Source organism: Gopherus evgoodei, chromosome 7 (genome assembly GCF_007399415.2).
Source record: "Gopherus evgoodei ecotype Sinaloan lineage chromosome 7, rGopEvg1_v1.p, whole genome shotgun sequence".
Taxonomy (NCBI): domain Eukaryota; kingdom Metazoa; phylum Chordata; order Testudines; family Testudinidae; genus Gopherus; species Gopherus evgoodei.
Window position 1 is genome coordinate 68,141,488 of NC_044328.1, and position 19,081 is coordinate 68,160,568.

The 19,081-nt window shown below is 54.4% G+C and overlaps 1 protein-coding gene across 2 annotated transcripts; it reads right to left on the reverse strand.

Annotated features, from left to right (window-relative positions):
- Positions 1 to 3,391: 3,391 nt before the first annotated feature.
- On the reverse strand, positions 3,392 to 17,955 carry PAOX (polyamine oxidase). 2 transcript variants are annotated; one of them, XM_030569677.1, is made up of 7 exons: positions 17,770 to 17,955; positions 15,886 to 16,375; positions 14,463 to 14,662; positions 8,114 to 8,369; positions 5,733 to 5,845; positions 4,823 to 4,980; positions 3,392 to 3,866 (listed from the first exon to the last, which is right to left on the reverse strand). In XM_030569677.1, exons 1-7 carry the CDS (start codon positions 17,930 to 17,932, stop codon positions 3,717 to 3,719), a joined length of 1,530 nt encoding a protein of 509 aa, XP_030425537.1. In that variant the 5' UTR covers positions 17,933 to 17,955; the 3' UTR covers positions 3,392 to 3,716. The 2 variants fall into 2 exon arrangements, with proteins under 2 accessions (XP_030425537.1, XP_030425538.1); XM_030569678.1 differs by lacking the exon at positions 3,392 to 3,866 and having other exon boundaries at positions 4,859 to 5,021.
- Between the last annotated feature and the right edge of the window lie 1,126 nt (positions 17,956 to 19,081).

Here is a 19,081-nt window from a genome sequence, read left to right on the forward strand (position 1 = left end):
CCAGCCAGCACATATACATAGACTCTCACATGATGGAGAATTGCCACAGGGTCAGAACGTGGCTCACCACTTCATTGCAGTAGCATTTCTTTGGGTTTGCAGTGGCTTAGCTGGGAGCAGCACTTGGCTCCCATGTGTTCAGATCTAACCAGACTTGGTCGACGAGGATTTAAATGCACGTCAGATCTGAACTTGTGCAATAGGGCTGAAAATAGCAGTGTAAATGGTTCTCAAACTTGATTGCACCTCCCTTCTTTGTGGCTGTAGTAGTTTACGCCCCCCCCCCACACCCTGAGTGCTGCCCTGCAGTCACTTCTCTGTGACTGCCCAGCTCTAAATAAAGTTAAGTGAATTTTTTCCACCTAAAGTGTCTCATGGCCCCCAGAATACATTCTGCACCCCCAGTTGGAGAACCTCTGGGGTAAGAAGTCTCTATCTCCCCGCTGGGCAGAGGGAGGGGAAGGTGGCACTGTATTCAACTGACAGAATGGCAATGCATTACAGTTTTCTAAGAATTAGGGCTGGGGTTCAGAGTAGTTGCCCGAAACATGCAACTATGTGGTGCCAAGGCCACTGGGAGGAGGCTAAGTGGTGGTGTTGACACCTCATTCCCACTCAGAGATAAAGGAGGGAGGAGTGGTGGGACCACCCTCATTGTGGATGGCCATAGCCTGTCTGGCATTGCTTGAGCTCATTTCTAAGTTATAGGCGACAGCCTCACCAGGTCCATTGTGTTCCAGCACCAAGAGGTGCAGTCTCACTTCACAGCAGGGCTGCTGGCCACAGAGGCTCTCTTTGCAGCAGGCTGAAGCTTGGTCCTGATAGGATGGGGCACTCCTCTGCAGTGATTGAGGCCATGTCTACATCTAAAATTTTGCAGCGCTGGTTGTTACAGCTGTATTAGTACAGCTGTATAGGGCCAGTGCTGCAGAGTGGCCACACTTACAGCAACCAGCGCTGCAAGTGGTGTTAGATGTGGCCACACTGCAGCGCTGTTGGGCGGCTTCAAGGGGGGTTCCGGGAACGCGAGAGCAAACCGGGAAAGGAGACCAGCTTCGCCGCGGTTTGCTCTCGCGTTCCCCGAACCACCCTGCAAACCGCAGGGAAGGAGACCTGCTTGCTCGGGGTTCCGGGAACGAGAGAGCAAACCGGGAAAGGAGACCAGCTTCGCCGCGGTTTGCTCTCGCGTTCCCGGAGCCACCCAGCAAACCGCAGGGAAGGAGACCTGCTTGCTCGGGGTTCCGGGAACGAGAGAGCAAACCGGGAAAGGAGACCAGCTTCGCCGCGGTTTGCTCTCGCGTTCCCGGAGCCACCCAGCAAACCGCAGGGAAGGAGACCTGCTTGCTCGGGGTTCCGGGAACGAGAGAGCAAACCGGGAAAGGAGACCAGCTTGATTACCAGAGGCTTCCTCCTTCCACGGAGGTCAAGAAAAGCGCTGGTAAGTGTCTACATTGGATTACCAGCGCTGGATCACCAGCGCTGGATCCTCTACACCCGAGACAAAACGGGAGTACGGCCAGCGCTGCAAACAGGGAGTTGCAGCGCTGGTGGTGCCCTGCAGATGTGTACACCTTCAAAGTTGCAGCGCTGTAACTCCCTCACCAGCGCTGCAACTTTCTGATGTAGACAAGCCCTGTCTGGGCAGCTTCTTGTAGCAGATCCTCTGATGAGTCTGTCCTCCTTGGGAGGTTGCACAGTAGCTGGCAGTTCAGTGTGACCAGCTGGCGCTGCACTGGGAGCGGGACAGAAGGGAATTGGGGTTTCTGGCTCAAGAGCAAGGTGATGGCTGTGGAATGGAATTGTTCCTGGTGTCATTTTAGACAGGACAGTATCCTACCTCAAAGCTGGCTGCTTCTTTCCTTAACCATCACCCCACGCTAATTTCAGACCCTCCCTCCTTCCCTTTGCCAAGCGTCCAGATCAGGCCTCCCTCCTGGAAGGGCAAGGAATTAGCTCCCTTTTTTGTCCTATATTGTTCCAATGGATTTGCTTCCCCTCTCCTCACGCCTACAATCTCCTCCTTTCCCTGCTCTCTCTCAGTGCTGGAGGATCTTCCTGCCAGCAGCCTGGCCCTCCAGAAAATGAGCCCCTACCCCCTCCTGTAGTTCAGTTCTGCCCCACCCCCATACACCCTACATTGCGATTGTCAACAACTTGGGCTTTGGTGTTAAATCCACCTGTCTCCTCCCAGGGCTAGGCTGACTCCTCCAGCTCAGCAGAGTGCTGGGGGGTGGTGTTCCTAGTCCCGTCTTGCACAGTCACATTGCTGCAGGGGTCCCAATGGCTATAGGCAGAAACTGTCCTTTCCATGTCTCTTCTGATAAGTAAACTGAAGCCACTGGACAGCAGCTCTCCAGGGTGAGAAGAGCCTCCACCCACTGCTGCATGTCTGCCCCTGCTAACTCCACCCCTCACTCCATAACTTTGGCAAAATCACTAGTCATGCCATTCCCACCCTTGCAGCACTGCCTGAGCACCCCACAGCCTCATCTGCTGTCTTGACTCCCGCAGCTCATCTCCATGGCCTCTGGCTAGTATGTGGCTTAAATCAGGGAAGGTTGAGTGGATAACAGTCCAGCTGAAGGAACAGTCAGAGGAAATTTAACCTGGCACCAATCTTTTCCGGGGAGCAGACCAGCTGAGGCCAGACTGTGCTTTCACACTCCAGGACGTGTATAAGATTCGTGCTGGTGTCTCCTGCTGGCAAGGGGAGGGGGATGCTCAGGCCCCAGGAGCTGCTCTGCTTTGAGCACTTTTCAGGCTTTTGGGCACCAGCAACGACAGCCAAGTGCTCCTCTCCCTCCTGTCTGCACAGTCACAAGGATGGGGTGAACGAACTCCTAGACAATGGAGAACTCGCACTATGGCTCAGGAGACGTGGCTACCCCTAGGATCCCTTGGGCTGTATTACCTGGATTCGCTGCTGGTGTCTGTGGGGCAGGCTGAGGAGCATAGCATTCAGCTCTATTCTCCCCACATCTTGGGCGCAGGGCCATACTGAATGCAGGGCCGCCAGGCCTTTGAGACACTGACACTCCCCCTCAGCCAGGCAAGGATTCACACTTTTTTGCCCCAGAGGGGACACTGGGGGAAATTCAGCCAGCAGTTTTCACACAGCCCTTCCATGGGCTGACTTTCCACCCTCGCCATGGGAATGTCCCACTGCAGAGAATGGGACTGGCCCATTGCTTTCAGCGGGGCTTGTGTGTCACACATTTATACCGCCTGTCTCATGAGTGTTCAGGGCTTGGGACCTGGCGTGTGGGTCACAAGTTTACAGTGGCTGTCTCAGGAGTGTTCAGGGATTGGGTCACGCATTTACACCACCTGTCTCAGGAGCACCCTGGCTACCGTGTTCCTCAGGAGCAGGCAGAGAAGACAAGCTGCAACCGCAAAGCCCTAACGATAGAGATTTATTTGTTACTACTGACAGCACTCCATTGCATAGTTAGATGGCGTTTCAATTGCCCAGTCCCCCTTGTCCGTGTGGGTGCTGCAGCTCCCAGTGCTGGGTTCAAGTCTACTGCCACCCTGCCTCTAGTCTGATCACAGGGAGATCAGAGGGACAAGCCACAAAGAGTGAGCGCGCCGGCTAGAGACAAACTAACCCCTTTCCCTTGGCAATGGCAAGGGACAGAAGGAATCTGAGGTTGAGGAATGAGCTGGAAACCAGAAGCCACCATATCCCAGCAGCAGGGAGAAGCGAGCAAGTGGCATCAGAGCCGAGGCTTGTGCTGGTGGGATTCAGACGTGTCATACAGGCTGAGCAGACGGTCGGCCTCCCGCCAGCCCGACAGAAGGGCCCCATGCGTAGTGGAGTAGAAAGTCCGGTGCGTGGCTTCTCCAGCAAAGAGAACCTGCAGTGGCTGCAATGGGAAGAGCAGAAGCAGGCGTGAGCACAGCACTTGCAGGGTTAATCACACTGTTCTTGGACTCATGCGGAAAGGCGGCTGCATGCCCCTTTCAGGGATAATCCTCCAGCTTCCCATAGGACGTGTGACGTACACAGAACCGAGGAGGGGGACTACCAGGGTGATCTCCACTGCAGCCACAGCTTTGTGCATGCACTGCACTACATACACCACACCTCCCATGGAACTTCCCATGCTGAGGACAGCAAATGTCCCAGTGACCTGCCCAGGGTCATGGTGCCTACAGCATTTTGTTGAGCCGTTCATAAGGGCTTTGCTGCAATATACCCATTCCCTGTAGCTTCATTATGGCTGGGGGAGGCCCAGATCCCACATCCTTCTAGTTTAGCTCTTGATGAATGTGGCTTTGTTAAGCAGTGGATTCCCTGGATATTTCAATGCCAAGCTGCCCTCCCCATTTCCCTTGGCACATGCGCCAATGCTGTAGCTGTCATTCTGGTGCTGTGCTGCAGCCAGGGATTCGGCATTTTTGCCATCAGCACATCTAGCCCTGCTCAGAGTTGACAAATGCCAGCATTTGGTGTGTCGTCCATCCCCTCGTTAGCCCTGCCAGAGCTCCGGATGCACTAGTGCAAGGGGGGGAGATTTCCCCATGGCAGCGAAGCCTGTTTCAATGCCCCATCCTATGCCAGCCAACCGGGGAGAAACACTCCATCCTCCAGCAGAGGGGGACAATGCGCCAGCTGGGTCCTGACAGTCAGACCAGAGGGAGCAGGGAGAGATGGTGGGGAGAAGACAGACACCAGACAGGACCGTCACAACCAAACAAAGGCAGCTAATTCCCATCTCCAGTCCCCCATGGTAACTGCAGTTGTTCACCCCGCGGGCCGTGCAGACAGAACACTACACTCCTTTGCTACCATATCCAGGTGTGAAAGCAAAGCCATTACCCGGGGGTCAGCTGCATCCTCGGGAAGGGGTTGAGCCAGTGCGTCAATGTCATCTCCTGAACTGCCGACAGCCACGTAACTGTAGGAGCCCCTGGTGTAGGGAGCGCTGTGCCACTGAGATCGCATCACCTTCTTCGGCGGGGCGAGGTGAGGGTTCCCTGAATCACAAACACAGCAGCTGAACACCCGGCAAGGGGACCTGCATCTCAGAGCACAAGCAGCATTCACAGGGCATCAGGTGCTAGAACTCTGTACAGACATGCAGAGCTGGTCTGCAACTCACCCTAGCAACCAGACCAGGTGACTCACATTAGCTCCAGTTCAGGATTATAACAGGGCTTCAAAGTGAACAATAAGGGGCCATGCAGGAAGGGGTAATTTAGGATCCCACCCAGCATGCAGGAGCTGTGCTAGCAGACGAGGAGGGGGATAATGCCACCTGCTTACGCATCATTTACAAACCAGGACATGGCTGAAGAGCCCAGCTCACTGTTCCAATCCTATAGGCGCCTGCCTCCACAGTCAGCTCTGCAAAGCAATGCAGGGCCTTGCACTTCACCTAACGCAGCAAAGTTGGAATCTCAACAGCTGCCGTCACCCCAGGCGAGCTCTCCCCTGCGTGGTGGGTGGCTCGTTTCCTTTGGTGGGACTCCGACGGCGTGGAGCCCTTGGCTTCTGGTTCATGGCCTCCATTTTTAAAAGGGACTAGTGCTTTTGGGGGCCTCAGCTGGAGGCACCAGGGAGAGGCCTGATTTCCAGAGGGAGGGTGCTCAGCACTTGCTGAAAAGCAGGTCCCTTTAAGGGAAGTCAAACTGAGACCCCAGGCAGCGAGGCCACAACATCACTAGTCCCTTTGAAAGCTCAGGCCAATGAACTGAAAAGTTCACATGTGGGCTAGTAGGGGGGGTACCTGTCAGTTTACGGATGACATCAGTTAAGGCCGTAATAACTGCAGCGTCACTGAGGGTCTCCATGTACTCAGATTCCTTCCCAGCAATAAAGCCACAGAGGACGTGCCCATACCTAAGAAAAGACAGGTGAGCAGCTTCATTCCAGAGAAAGGATCTGCTAGGCATGGGGGGACCCTGGTACAACTAGGTAAACAGCTGGGGGCCACAACTCCGCTGAAAGCAAAGATGGCTGCTGGGAATCTGGCAATGTTAGGAAACCTGCAGGCTGGCGCTTCAGCCAGCAGGGAAACTGAGGCACTGCTGGCAGGTGCTGTGGCCCAAAATTCCCAGGTGTGGTGAGTCACTGGTACAGGTAGGAAATAGCTGTGGGCCAGGACTTTGCTGGGAGCAGGGCAGACTCAGGGTGGCAAGAAATCTGGTTTCATGCTTTCAGGGGTGACAGAACCCTTTGGATAAATACCATGACAATGGAGGGGTGGGTGGAGCGAGTTGGAAGGTCTGATGGGAGACAGCGTAACCTATGCAAGTGGGTGTTAGGGGCTCTTAGGGCCACAGTTGCACTCTGCGGCTGCTTGGCAGAGCTCTGAGCAGCACTGGAGCTGCCTGTTGGCAGACTCAGAAGGGCAAACTGAACTAGTGATACTTGGCCCACTCTCAGAAAATTCTCTGTGCTGCTACAAGGACAAGAACCAAGGGTTTTACATAAACAGGCGTGGACAAATCAATTCTGCAAGGCCTGGTCAGTAACATTAATTGCCCTGTATTCTCTGGCATCCTGTCCACTTAGCTGGTGTGACAGACCCAAACCAGTGGAGTACAGGAGTCTGGTAGAGGGCAAATATACTGGCCACTGGATGAGTAGTTTTCTGTTCCCTGAATGACCAGAGCAGGGGCTGCACTAGAGTAATCAGGAACCTGCTAGAACCAATTAAGGCAGACAGGCTGATTAGAACACCTGCAGCCAATCAAGGCAAGCTAATCAGGGCACCTGGTTTAAAAAGAACAAGAGTACTTGTGGCATTTTAGAGACTAACAAATTTATTTCAGCATAAGCTTTCGTGAGCTACAGCTCACATGCACATCTACCAACAGGATATATGCCATCATGTGCCAGCAATGCCCCTCTGCCATATGCATTGGCCAAACCGGACAGTCTCTACGCAAAAGAATAAATGGACACAAATCTGACATCAGGAATCATAACATTCAAAAACCAGTGGGAGAACACTTCAACCTCTCTAACCACTCAGTGACAGACTTGAAGGTGGCAATATTGCAACAAAAAAACTTCAAAAACAGACTCCAAAGAGAGACTGCTGAACTCAAATTAATATGCAAATTAGAAACAATTAACTTAGGTTTAAACAGAGACTGGGAATGATTGGGTCATTACACTAATTGAATCTATTTCCCTATGTTAAGTTCTCCTCATGCCTTCTATGCGTCATCTCAATTATCACTTCAAAAGTTTTTTTTCCTCCTGCTGATGATAGCTCATCTCAATTAACTAGACTCTTCCTGTTGGTATGCATACTTCCACCTTTTCATGTTCTCTGTATGTATAAATATCTCCTGTCTGTGTGTTCCATTCTGTGCATCTGAAGAAGTGAGCTGTAGCTCACGAAAGCTCATGCTGAAATAAATTTGTTCATCTCTAAGATGCCACAAGTACTCCTGTTCTTTTTGCGGATACAGACTAACACAGCTGCTACTCTGAAACCTGGGTTTAAAAAGGAGCTCACTCCAGTCAGGCGAAGGGGAGCCAGAGGAGAGGAAGTGTGTGTGAGGAGCTGGGAGCAAGAGGTGCAAGGAGCTGAGAGTCAGCGGGGGTGCTACTGGAGGACTACGGAGTACAAGCGTTATCAGACACCAGGAGGAAGGTCCTGTGGTGAGAATAAAGAAGGCGTTTGGAGGAGGCCATGGGGAAGTAACCCAGAGAGTTGTAGCTGTCATGCAGCTGTTACAGGAGGCACTATAGACAGCTGCAATCCACAGGGTCCTGGACTGGAACCTGGTGTAGAGGGTGGGCTCAGGTTCCTCCCAAACCTCCCAACTCCTGATCAGACACAGGAGAAGTTGACCCAGACTGTGGGGAAGATCACTGAGGTGAGCTAATCTGCCAATAAGCGCAGGACCCACCAAGGTACAGGAGGAACTTTGTCACACTGGGTACTGACAGTTCTCAAGTGGCTGAGTGGGTAGAGTTTGCAGATGGCTCCAGTGAGAAAAGGCCACAACACTGCCATGAACCAGTCCCTTGAATGACAGGGAAGTGAGGGACTGGTGTGTGGCACTCTCGTGAGCTGAACTGTATCGTCTGTTCTAACCCAGAGCACCCCCAGAAGCCAGTTACCATGCCTCAATTCAGGCCCCCACATACCGTTCCGGCGGCTGGAGGACCAAGAAGACGATAAGTTTTCTGAACCAGCTGGCCTGCAGGTTGGTCCCAGCCTCAACCAGAGGAGACTCGTCCTCCCAGACAACCTCGATCAGCTGGCAGTCTGGTGGCCAGAACGGCTGCTCAAACTCCAGGAAGATCTTGTTGTTTGTCCCAAAGCCCAGCTGTCTAATGGCGTCTGCTTTCCGGGGAGGCAGCGGAGGGTCGATAAAAGTCTCATGATGCTCTTTAAGGAACCCTACGAACATAGGCAGCAAGTTACATGGGCCTGTGGTGCTCATGCTCCACCACTATTCAGGAATGTGGGCCAGGCTCCACCAATGTTTGGGCTTATATTGTACATACATTTTGATATGAACAATAGGTCTGTTCACAATTGTCCGCTAAGCATCAACTTGAAGGGCATGCTTAACCTTATTTCTTAAGGTAGCGCAACCCTGTGTCGTGAAAACAGGCTAAATTATCAAGGTGCTTTTGCAACATGCAGTCTTCCAACAGTCTGCATATACAATGATGTGGGACTGTGATGGAGACCCACATCATTTTCGTCATTGTCTAAGCAGAAGGTTGAAAGTCTGTGTCATGAATTCACCCACTCTGCACCGCTGCATCTCTTACAAGTACGGCCCTAATCCGGCTTCATTTGAAAGGCATCCGTATACTGTTTGAGTGCCTGAGGGCAAAAACACGCAACTTCAATTTGGTGGTCAATGTGGGGTATGATCGTGTTTAACACAATACTCGATTACTTTATATTCTTTAAAGTAAAGTATATAATTGGTTGTATAAGCGTACAACAAAATATAATGTATTGAAGCAGGCAAGTGCTGCTTCTGACTTTCCACTTCTAAACTGGCCCTTGTAAACTTGTGGCGCTTTTTGATCAGTCTACAAAAACAGTTCTGAAAAGATGATCTTTATATTATCTATGAAGGCCAAATCAACATTTAATCTGGATTCCAAGACTGGAGATACGCATTGCGTGGTTTTACATCACAAAAAATCCTCCTGTCACAAAGAAGTGGTAATGAAGTATGCTGCTCTGCAATCGCAGGTAAATATTTCTGCACTGATGTAAGCCAGTTACAGAGAAGAACTACAATCAGCTAGGAATGCACTATACAACATTTTTAACAGTGTTCAGTACCTAGCTCAACAAGGCATAGCATTACGTAGATATAATGAGAGTGATTCAAATTTGATACAGCCCTTGTTGCTATACAGTACAGATTCAGAGGAACTGAGACAGTGGCCTAGTCACACAAAATACAAGTGGCTGTCACATGAGGTTTTTAATGAAATAATCGAAACAATGGCAATGATGGTGCTAAGACAAATTGTGCAAAAGATAAAGGCTTCTAAGTTTTACGCCATTGTATTGGATGAGCCAGTCATGTGTCCAGTAAATTTAGTGGGGTCCAAGCCAGAGTGAAGGCTCAAGAACCGACAGTGGAATTTATGCACTGTGCTGCACATTCCCTTCACCTTGCCATGCAGGATGCCCTGCATAATATTCCAGAATATTGTGATATGTTTTCAAAGGTGAAAGATCTCATCAATGCCCGCAGGGAGTCATCAAAGCGTATGACAGCATTCAGAGAGTTTCAGAGTGAAGGGGAGCCTTCTTTACGACCACTGTGCCCAACAAGATGGGCACTAAGAATCAGCAGCATTAAATCACTGCTCAACAACTAAAAGACCATGATGAACTGCCTGGATGAATTTAGTCACTCTTCAGATGAATTTGGCTCAAAATGCAGTGAATTCTTGAAGCGACTTCAATCTTTTTCAATGTACCTTACACTTAACAGTTCTTCTTAAATCCATGGTTTCCGTAGAAAAAGTTAATGCAAAAATTCAAAGCCCAAACGTGTCATTGGCAAGTGTTATGAAGAACGTGTTGCAAGAGGTGTTGAGTGGGATGCGCATCGACTCATCATACAATCACTTCTGGGAAACAACAGTAGATAAGGCAAGAAATCTTTATTTACTTGACCCTACATTCCTGAGAAAACACAAGCCACCAAGATGACTTGACCAAGGAAGCCTTCCTCACACTTTCAGTGACCCCAAACATATTTTCATCAAACATATGTCAGGATCATTGATGCTTGCAAAGTTGTAATTGAAGAGAGGTTTTCAACAGAAAGCTTTACATTCCCAGTAAAATAGGAGAAGCATATAACTGATGCAGTAAATGGCTCAAAACAGGACAGTGTCCCAATAAGTGATGCTTTCCATGGTGACATTAACACGGAGAGGCTGTCTCTTCATTTAGAAATGTTGAGTGATATTTGCAGATCGAAAAATTGCCAGCTTAATCTGGTGAGCGAAGTGAAGCAATTTCTGAAACAAAATGAAGGCTTGAGTGACGTTTTTGTCCAAAGTTACAATTCTCCTGAAATTGTGCTATGCAATTCTGACTACAACCTGCACCGCTGAGAGATCATTCAGTTTCCTGTGCAGACTGAAAAATTATTTGCGAATGACAATGGGCCAAGAACATCTAAATCACTTGGCATTTCTGCACATTTGTAAGAACTCTACCTCTGACTGGACATTGCAAGTCTCCTGGATAAATTCTTTTCAAGAACCAAACAACGACGAAAAGTGTTTGCTGCCTCCTGAATGCTGAAGAAGGGATCTGACTCAGGGGAGAGAGCAAGACCTTGCTGGACAGGCTAGATTTAACCCCCAGACTGACTGCAGTTAGCCCTGCCCCTGCTTGGCTGGGGGCGGGGCAGGAAGCCATCCATCCAAGGCCCTACCACTGGGAAGACAATGGGCTTGGGTCATGTTTTGCTCCTGTAGGATAGGCAGAGGCCGAAAGAGCTTTAAAGGGTGCGGTTCTTTGCTGCAGAGATAGCAGGGGTGTCTCGTTTAGGGGAGCACTCCTTGGCTAGCTGAGATGTGGATGGTGCATTCTCAGCCTTTCACACACACAGCTAGGGTGTGGAGAGCTTCCTTCTCAAGTGCTGGGCTGAAACAGGAGACAAACAGCATTTTTAAACAGCTCCGAGTACCATGGCCTTCCCCTTAACCAGCTAGGAGGCACTGTCTGGAGGCCCTGCCAGGGCGGGCAGGACCCAAAGGTCCCAGCCTCCTCCCAGAGCTGCAAACAGAGCCACTACCCTCGCTCTTCCTCGGCGGGTCCCCTCAGTTCTCACGCAGCTGCTCCGCATCCTTGCCAAGGGCTGCTCAGCAGGGCTGACAGCTCATTGTGTCTCTCCCTTGCAGGGCAGCCCAGAGGATTCAGGGGCCTGGGGCAATTTTGGGGGCCCCTTCCATAAGAAAAAGTTGCAATACTATAGAATACTATATTCTTGTGGGGGCCCCTGAAGGGCCTGGGGAAAATTGCCCCACTTGCCCCCACCTTTGGGCAGCCCTGCTCCCTTGGTGAGCGGCATGCGCTCCTCCCCCTGACCTTCCCAAGCTTCCTGGGGTTTCTGTTCCCCTTGTATGTGGCGAGCTGGCACATCCTGGCTGACAGGCATCTGTCCCCACTGAGATTATACCCAGCGTGGCAGCAGGGTCGATTCCTGGGCTTGGTCAGAGAAAGTTAAACTGCTGCTATCCCTGGCACTGCTGCAGCAGCCACAGCCAGCAATCCTGCCCCTCACGGTACCCTTCACAGAGCTTCCTCCTAGCCCGTTGGATGGGCTCCACCTCACCTGGGCACTGGCACGCTGAGATACACTGCAGAAGGGGAGCTAGCCCCTCGCCTTGGTCTCTGTTACAGAGAGCAGACTGACCCATATTCACCTCCTGGCAGCCTTACCAGCCATCCCAGCACCCTCCAAGTCTTGGCTCTTTATAAAAGACACAAGCACTGTTTGAAGTGGCCAGGGCCACTTCTCTGCTCTGGATGCATGGCTGTGATAGCCCGCGGTCCTTTGTCATTAACCACCCAGGCCTCTGTATAACTGAGCCTGGCATGGATGCCACCCAGCACCAAAGTCTCAGCCTCATCCACAGCCTAAGCATGCAGTTGCTGCAGGGAGACCAGGTCAGGGCAGAGAGACCTGGCCAAGTTCCACACCCACCCAGTTGCTCCTGGGAGTCAGTTCTGGTCGTGGGCTGTTGGCTGGGAGAACTCCATCCTGCACTGCCCAGCTGTCAGCACCCCTGCTACAGGAGGACGGAGCTGGCGAGGGCGGGCGTGGCTGGCACAGCCCAGAGTCACGTTTGGTGGGTGCTGAATAGGGTGGATACAAATCAATGATTTAAAAAAACAAAACAAAAAACAAAAATCTGATTTTTTAAATTTTAAAATCAGATTTTTTTGATAAAATGCTTTTTGAGGAAAAAACCTATCTAAAAGTTACATTATTGATCAAAGATATCTCATCATGGAATAGGGATTATAAATTCTAATTCTATAGTATGAGACAATATATTCATGTAATGTTTAAGAAAAGTTTTGTAAATGAGCTCCAATAGTTCATGGATTAGGGACTCAATCTTATGTGGTTCCAGGGGCTTCTGTATTGATTAATTAGGTTAATCTTTCTATCTACCCAATGGGACTCAGTGCTCAGTCTAGAAGATCCCATCAGAGATGCTTAGTTTTGCAGTTCTCAAAACTGAGGATTTGTGTCTCCAGAGATAACATGCTTGTTAAGAGCAAAAATGTTTTTTATATATATAAATAAATATATAGAAGTGAGAAACAACAGACCTCAATCCTATTGTTCCTCTGCAAATTTGTGTACACAGAGTCAATCCCTTACCTCTCTCTAAAAGTGAAAAGTTTCAGAAAGTTCAATGAGGAAGAAGATTGTTGGGGGCGGAATAGATCTGGACTAGGATAAGAAGTCTGGAGATAAATGGGAGAATGGAGGGACAGGAAGCTGAAACAAAAGTGAAAGCTGTTTGAGCAGCATGTTCCAGAAGTCTTGAGGTCTTTTCTGAGTGTAGCCTTCATTGATCTGAGATCTACCATACCATTCTCTCACTAGAAGGGAAAACCTATAAAGCAGCAGGCCATAAAAGAGACCCAGTTTGGGAATATTTTAATGAAGTTCCTCTACCTGTGAGTAAGATAGACGTGTGCAAAAGGCAAACAGTGCAACAAAGAAATGCAAGGCCTGGTTTCCCAAATGAAGAAACATCACGAGAAGTGTTCCTTCTCAGGAAGACGCTGCGGTGAAGATGATGAAAGGAACATGTCTGAACATGCGGGATCTTCAGGTTGGTAACAACCAACAAGAATGCACTTTTATGTAGAAATCCATGATTAAATCGAATCTCCCTGACTAGTGATTTGATTTAAATCAAATCCACCCTGGTGCTGAAGCAGCAGGCACAACATGTGCCCAAGTGCTGGGTCCGCAGGCACCTCATTGTCACATTGCTGCGGCCACTGCGACCCACTGCTGGTGTCTGCGATCATCCGGCAAGGGGCAGGCCTGGATGGTAGGAACCCGTGGGCCAAGATAGACAATCCATCAAGGGGCCTCCAAAAGCGAGGCTGTCTTCAGGGCCCCTGGTGAGACATGCAGCCATGTGTCTGCCCACAGGGGCCCTGCACACTGGGTCTCCGGGGTGGAGGAGTTCTCACATCCGCCTCCTGCGGGAACCAGCTGGGGGATTACTGATCGGGTTCACGCAGCATCAGGGCAGGGATCTGCGTGCCCTTCCGGGCCAGCCCTCCCCATGGGAAGCCTCTCAAGTCTGACTGGCTAGAAGGCTTTTCCTTCAGTGTGCACAAGGGCTTCCCTCATTTATCCTGCCACTCCCTCTGGGCGTGAATGCTGGAATGCCCTCTGGTACTGCCCAGCCTGTGCTCTCTGCTCAGTTGGACATGGACCCCTCAACTTCTTCGGGAAGTATAGAGATACCACCCAAGGGGCTTTCTCCTCCTGGGTTTTGACACTGGAGGTTTGGGTCTTCTCTGCCCTGAGACACTCTGGGGCCAGTAGATCTAGCAAAGTGCAGCCCAGGGGACAGCTGAGCGAGGGGAACGGGATCTGTCGGACTGATCAAGCCAGCTTGTGTTCATTTTACAACGCAGTTCGATTTGGTTTCTCTTGCACAGAGCCCCTCGGTGGGGGAGGGAAGGCTGGGTTATTATCAGAGCTCCTTCTTCCTGGCAAAACACCCCGCAATGAGGTTTCACCAGGGCTCAGTTTGGAAGGAGAGACAATGCCACTGCTGGGGCATCAGGGCAGAGCTGCCCTTCCCGTGGGCAGAAGACAAGCCAGTGAGCCCAGGCAGGGCAGGGCCCGGCCAAGCCCACCCACAGGGCAGCATCTAGTTCACCAGAGAGGAGCCATGGCGGGAACAGATGGAAGCGAGGCACTTGGGAGCAAGGAAGCGCGAGGCAGTTCACCTAGAGGCACCGTGATGATGACATGATCTGCCAGGAACCTCTCGCCGTCCTCACACTCCACCTGGACCGGGAACGTCCGCCCCTCTTGGCTCTCCTCCTGGTAGGAGCCGCCCCAGCGAACCACCGTCACTGGCTTGTGGAACAGCACGCTCTCCTTGGGCAGTGAGGTCAGCATGCAGTCCGGCAGGCCTCCATAGCCGCTGCGGGAGAGGAAGCGCCCAGTGCCAGCACATCAGCCCGAGGCTCGCTGGGGGCCACTGGCCTCCTCCCCAAGCTCAGACAGACCCACACGCAAGTTCAGTTGCCTCCCCACAGGGAAAGGCCCAGAGCAGCCCCAGTGCCCCAGACCAGGTTTAGGAGAGAGGGGCAGCAGAGTGGGCTTTAAATCACCCCCTCTCTGCTCCCTAGAGAAGCCTGACACCCCCTCACAGCCTTCCTTGCTGCTGGAGCTGCCCTAGACTACTGGGGTGCCTCAGCACGTGGGCAACTGAATGACTGCTTGGCTCCCTCTGTGCAGGGCAGACCAGAGAAATACCCAGAGAGGGAAGCAGAGGAGTGGAGAAGACAGACACACAGATGAGCACAGGCATGCCAGTGGGAGACACAATGCATGAGCATTTCCATAACTTTCTGGGGGGGGGCCTCCTTTTACAGCCAGTGTTCCCCAAAATGGCACCACCACAAGGACCCCTGCCCCCAGGGCTGATACACTGAGCTCCGCACCCTGCCACCCAGTGAGCTGGCAGTGTTATTACCGCTTTGCACAGACATAGGGGAGAAGCCAAGGATCTGGCAGTGCAGGGTAACACCAGCCCGCCCCAGACACGCCAGAGGCCACTCCTGCCTGCTGAGCGGCACTGAGCCCATGTCCCTCGGCTTGGCAAGCCACAGCACACGCTGCCCTCTGGGACAGCAGCACAAACAACATTGCGACAAGGTCGCTGCTTCCTGAGCAGCCAGGGCCGTGCTCCCAGCTGTCCGTGGACACAGCCCTATGGAAACACTCCCCTGCCTGCATTCCCTGTTTTAAGTCACCCTCTGGCTCGGGAAAGAGCTCTCAGCTCCTCCTAAACAAGGGACGCAGCCCCTGTAATACTGGGCCCAGTGCAATACCTGCAAGAGCCTTTCCCACTGCTGTCCACAGGAGAAAGCCCAGCTCACCTTCCCCTTGCCAGCTCCAGGCTTGGGGGGCAGCTGGGACTGCAGGCTCCCTGTGCTGCGGGCGGAGGGCTAAGAGTCAGTCCTTTGCTCTGCAAGGCCGTTTTTAAAAGCGGAGGCTGGGCTGTTTGTAAAGCCTGGAAGGGGGAGCTGGGCTCTCCCACTCTGCGGGACTCTACTTAGGATGGGCAGACGCTGCGCCAGGTTGCTCTCACAGCCTACAAGCGCTGAGAAAGTACAGCCAGCCCCAGCTTGCCCCACTCACCCAGGGAAGGTGCAGTCCAGGCCGGGGAGCATGGCGTACTCCCCAAAGGGCCCCAGCGCCACGTGATCCATGCTGTGGGTCCCACTCACGCAGCACTCCAGTTTGAAGTATGTGTTGAGGATGGCCAGCTTCAGCCACTTGGTTTCGTCGTCGTCCGTCCACTCCTTCACCTGCTGGGCAATCTCCTTCCGCAGATACTCGCCCACACTAGGCACAGAGACCTGCGCCATGTGCAGGAACTCACGCGTCTGGTCCAGCAGGGTGGAGAACAGGTTCCTCACCTCCTCTACCAGCTCTGGGCTCAGGACTCGCCCAGCGTTGGAGTAGAACACCGCAGGCAGGAGGGGGTGGCCTCCCACCTCGATCTGCTGGTTCTCCTCGGACATGGCTTCCTCGTCCAGCAGCCCATAGTCAGATGCCAGCTGGAAGACAGGGTTCTCCTTGGAGGGTCCATGGATCCAGTGTGCTCCCATCTCCACCACTTCACTCCCTAGGAGGCAGGGGAAATATTATACAGTACTGGCACAGACTTGCCCAGCCTGCTGCCCCCAGCCTGGCACAGCTCCCCACCCTCCTGCCCCAGAGATGCCATCTCAGAGCCTGGCACAGCTCCCCAACCCCCCATCCCAGATATGCCACCTCAAAGCCTGGCACAGACCCACACAACCTGTAGCCCCCCAACCTGGCATGCGCACAAACACACACATAGCCTGCTGCCCCCAGCCTGGCACAACTCCCTAACCCCCTGCCCCAGAGACTGGCACAGACACACCCAGCCTGGCACAGCTCCCCCTGCCCCAGGGACACTGCCCTCCCCCAGCCTGGCACAGACACACCCAGCCTGCTGCCCCCCAGCCTGGCACAGCTCTCCAACCCCACAATAGGTCTCATCCTGGTCTCTAACATGTAGACACCAGCTTGGGTCCTCATGTGGGAGGGTTAAGAAGACCCCAGTGTGGTTGTTCTCACTAGTCATGATCATTTACCCACAGACCACTCAAAGGCAGAGATGGGTTTCAAAGAGCCCCAGGATGAATCCCCTCACCCACCCAATGACAGATGCTGGGATGCAGAGTAAGAAGCAGCTGTACGCCACAGGGACACTGTCCCAGAGCCTGGTGCGCGCGCGCACACACACACACACCTCTCCTCCAGTCCGGCACAACTCCCCAACCCCTGCCCCAGAGACGCTGCCCCCCCCCCGCCCCCAGCCTGACACAGACCCATCCAGCCTGTTGCCCCCCAACCTGGTACGCACATACACAGCCTGCTGCCCCCAGCCTGGCACAGCTTCTCAAACCCCCATCCCAGAGCCTGACACAGACCCACCTTGCCCGGCACAGCTCCCTAGCCCTAGGGATGCCACCCCGAGCCTGGCACAGACCCACCCTGCCTGGCACAGCTCCAGGGAAGCCACCCCCCCCGCCTGGCACAGCTCCCCAGCTCCAGGGATGCCACCCCCCCCGCCTGGCACAGCTCCCCAGCTCCAGGGATGCCACCCCCCCCCGCCTGGCACAGCTCCCCAGCTCCAGGGATGCCACCCCCCCCGCCTGGCACAGCTCCCCAGCCCCACAATAGGTCTCATTCTGGTCTCTAACAGGTGGACACCAACTTGGGCGCGCCCGCGGGAGGGTTACGAAGCGCCCAGAGTGGTTGTTCTCACTAGTCATGATCCACCACCCAATGAGAGGTGCTGGGACAGGTGCAGGGCAAGAGGCAGCTGTACGCCACAGGGACACTGCCCCAGAGCCTGGCCCAGACACACCCAGCCTGGCCCAGCTCCCCAAGCCGTGCCCCAGGGACGCCGCACCCCGGCACAGCCGCCGGACGCTGCCCCAGCCCGGCGGGGTCTGGGCCTAGCTCCCCGCGGGGCCCGGCCGGTACCGAATCGCTGGGAGCAGACGCGGCCCCCGGCCCGGGCCGTGGACTCCAGCAGGCGCAGGTTGGGGAAGGCTCGGGAGCTGGAGAGCCGCTGCGCAGCGCCGAGCCCGGCGAGCCCCGCGCCCACCACCAGCACCCGGGGTCGGGCCTCGGCGCCGGCCTCCATCCCGCAACGCGCTGAGCTCAGCAGCGCCCGCCCCGACGCCTCCTGAAGCCACCTCCTCCTGCCCGCCCCGATCCGCCCCTTCACCGCCCCCTGCCCCCTCCAGCCCGCCCCTTCACCGCCCCCTGCCCATCCAGCCTGCCCAGATCCGCCCCTTTGCCACCTCCTGCCTCCTCCTGCCTGCCCCAATCTGCCCCTTCATCGCCCCCTGCCAGCCCCGATCCTCCCCTTCACCGCCTCCTGCCCCCTGCAGCCCGCCCCTTCACCGCCCCCTGCACCCCCATCCACACCCTCACCCGGATCCGCCCCTTCACCGCCCCATCCAGCCTGCGCAGATCCGCCCCTTTGCCACCTCCTGCCTGCCCCAATCTGCCCCTTGATCGCCCCCTGCCCGCCCCGATCCTCCCCTTCACCGCCTCCTGCCCCCTCCAGCCCGCCCCTTCACCGCCCCCTGCCCATCCAGCCTGCCCAGATCCGCCCCTTTGCCACCTCCTGCCTCCTCCTGCCTGCCCCAATCTGCCTCTTCATCGCCCCCTGTCCGCCCCGATCCTCCCCTTCACTGCCTCCTGCCTCCTCCTGCCTGCCCCGATCCGCTTCTTCACCACCCCCTGCCCGCCCCGATCCTCCCTTCACCATCTCCTGCCCCCTTCGCCGCCCCCTGCCTCCTCCTGCCCGCCCCGATCCGCCCCTTCACCGTCTCCTGCCTCCCCTGATCCTCCCCTTCACCGCCTCTTGCCCCTTCGCCACCCCTTTACACCCCCTGCCTCCTCCTACTCGCCCCAATCTGCCCCTTCACTGCCTCCTCCTGCCCGCCCCGATCCTCACCTTCACCGCCTCCTGCCCCCTCCAACTCGCCCCTTTGCCGCCTCCTGCCCCCCCAATCTGCCCCCTCACCTGGATCCGCCCCTTCACCACCCCCTGCCCCATCCAGCCTGCCCCGATCCGCCCCTTCACCGCCCCATCTCCTCCAGCCTGCCTGGATCTGCCCCTTCACCACCTCCTCTAGCCCTCCCCGATCCGCCCCTTCACCGCCCCTGACCCCTCCTGCCCCCCCCAATCCGCCTCTTTGCCGCCTCCTGCCCCCACCAGCCTGCCCGGATCTGCCCCTTCTCCGCCTCCTGCCCACCCCAATCCCCCCCTTCTCCACCCTCT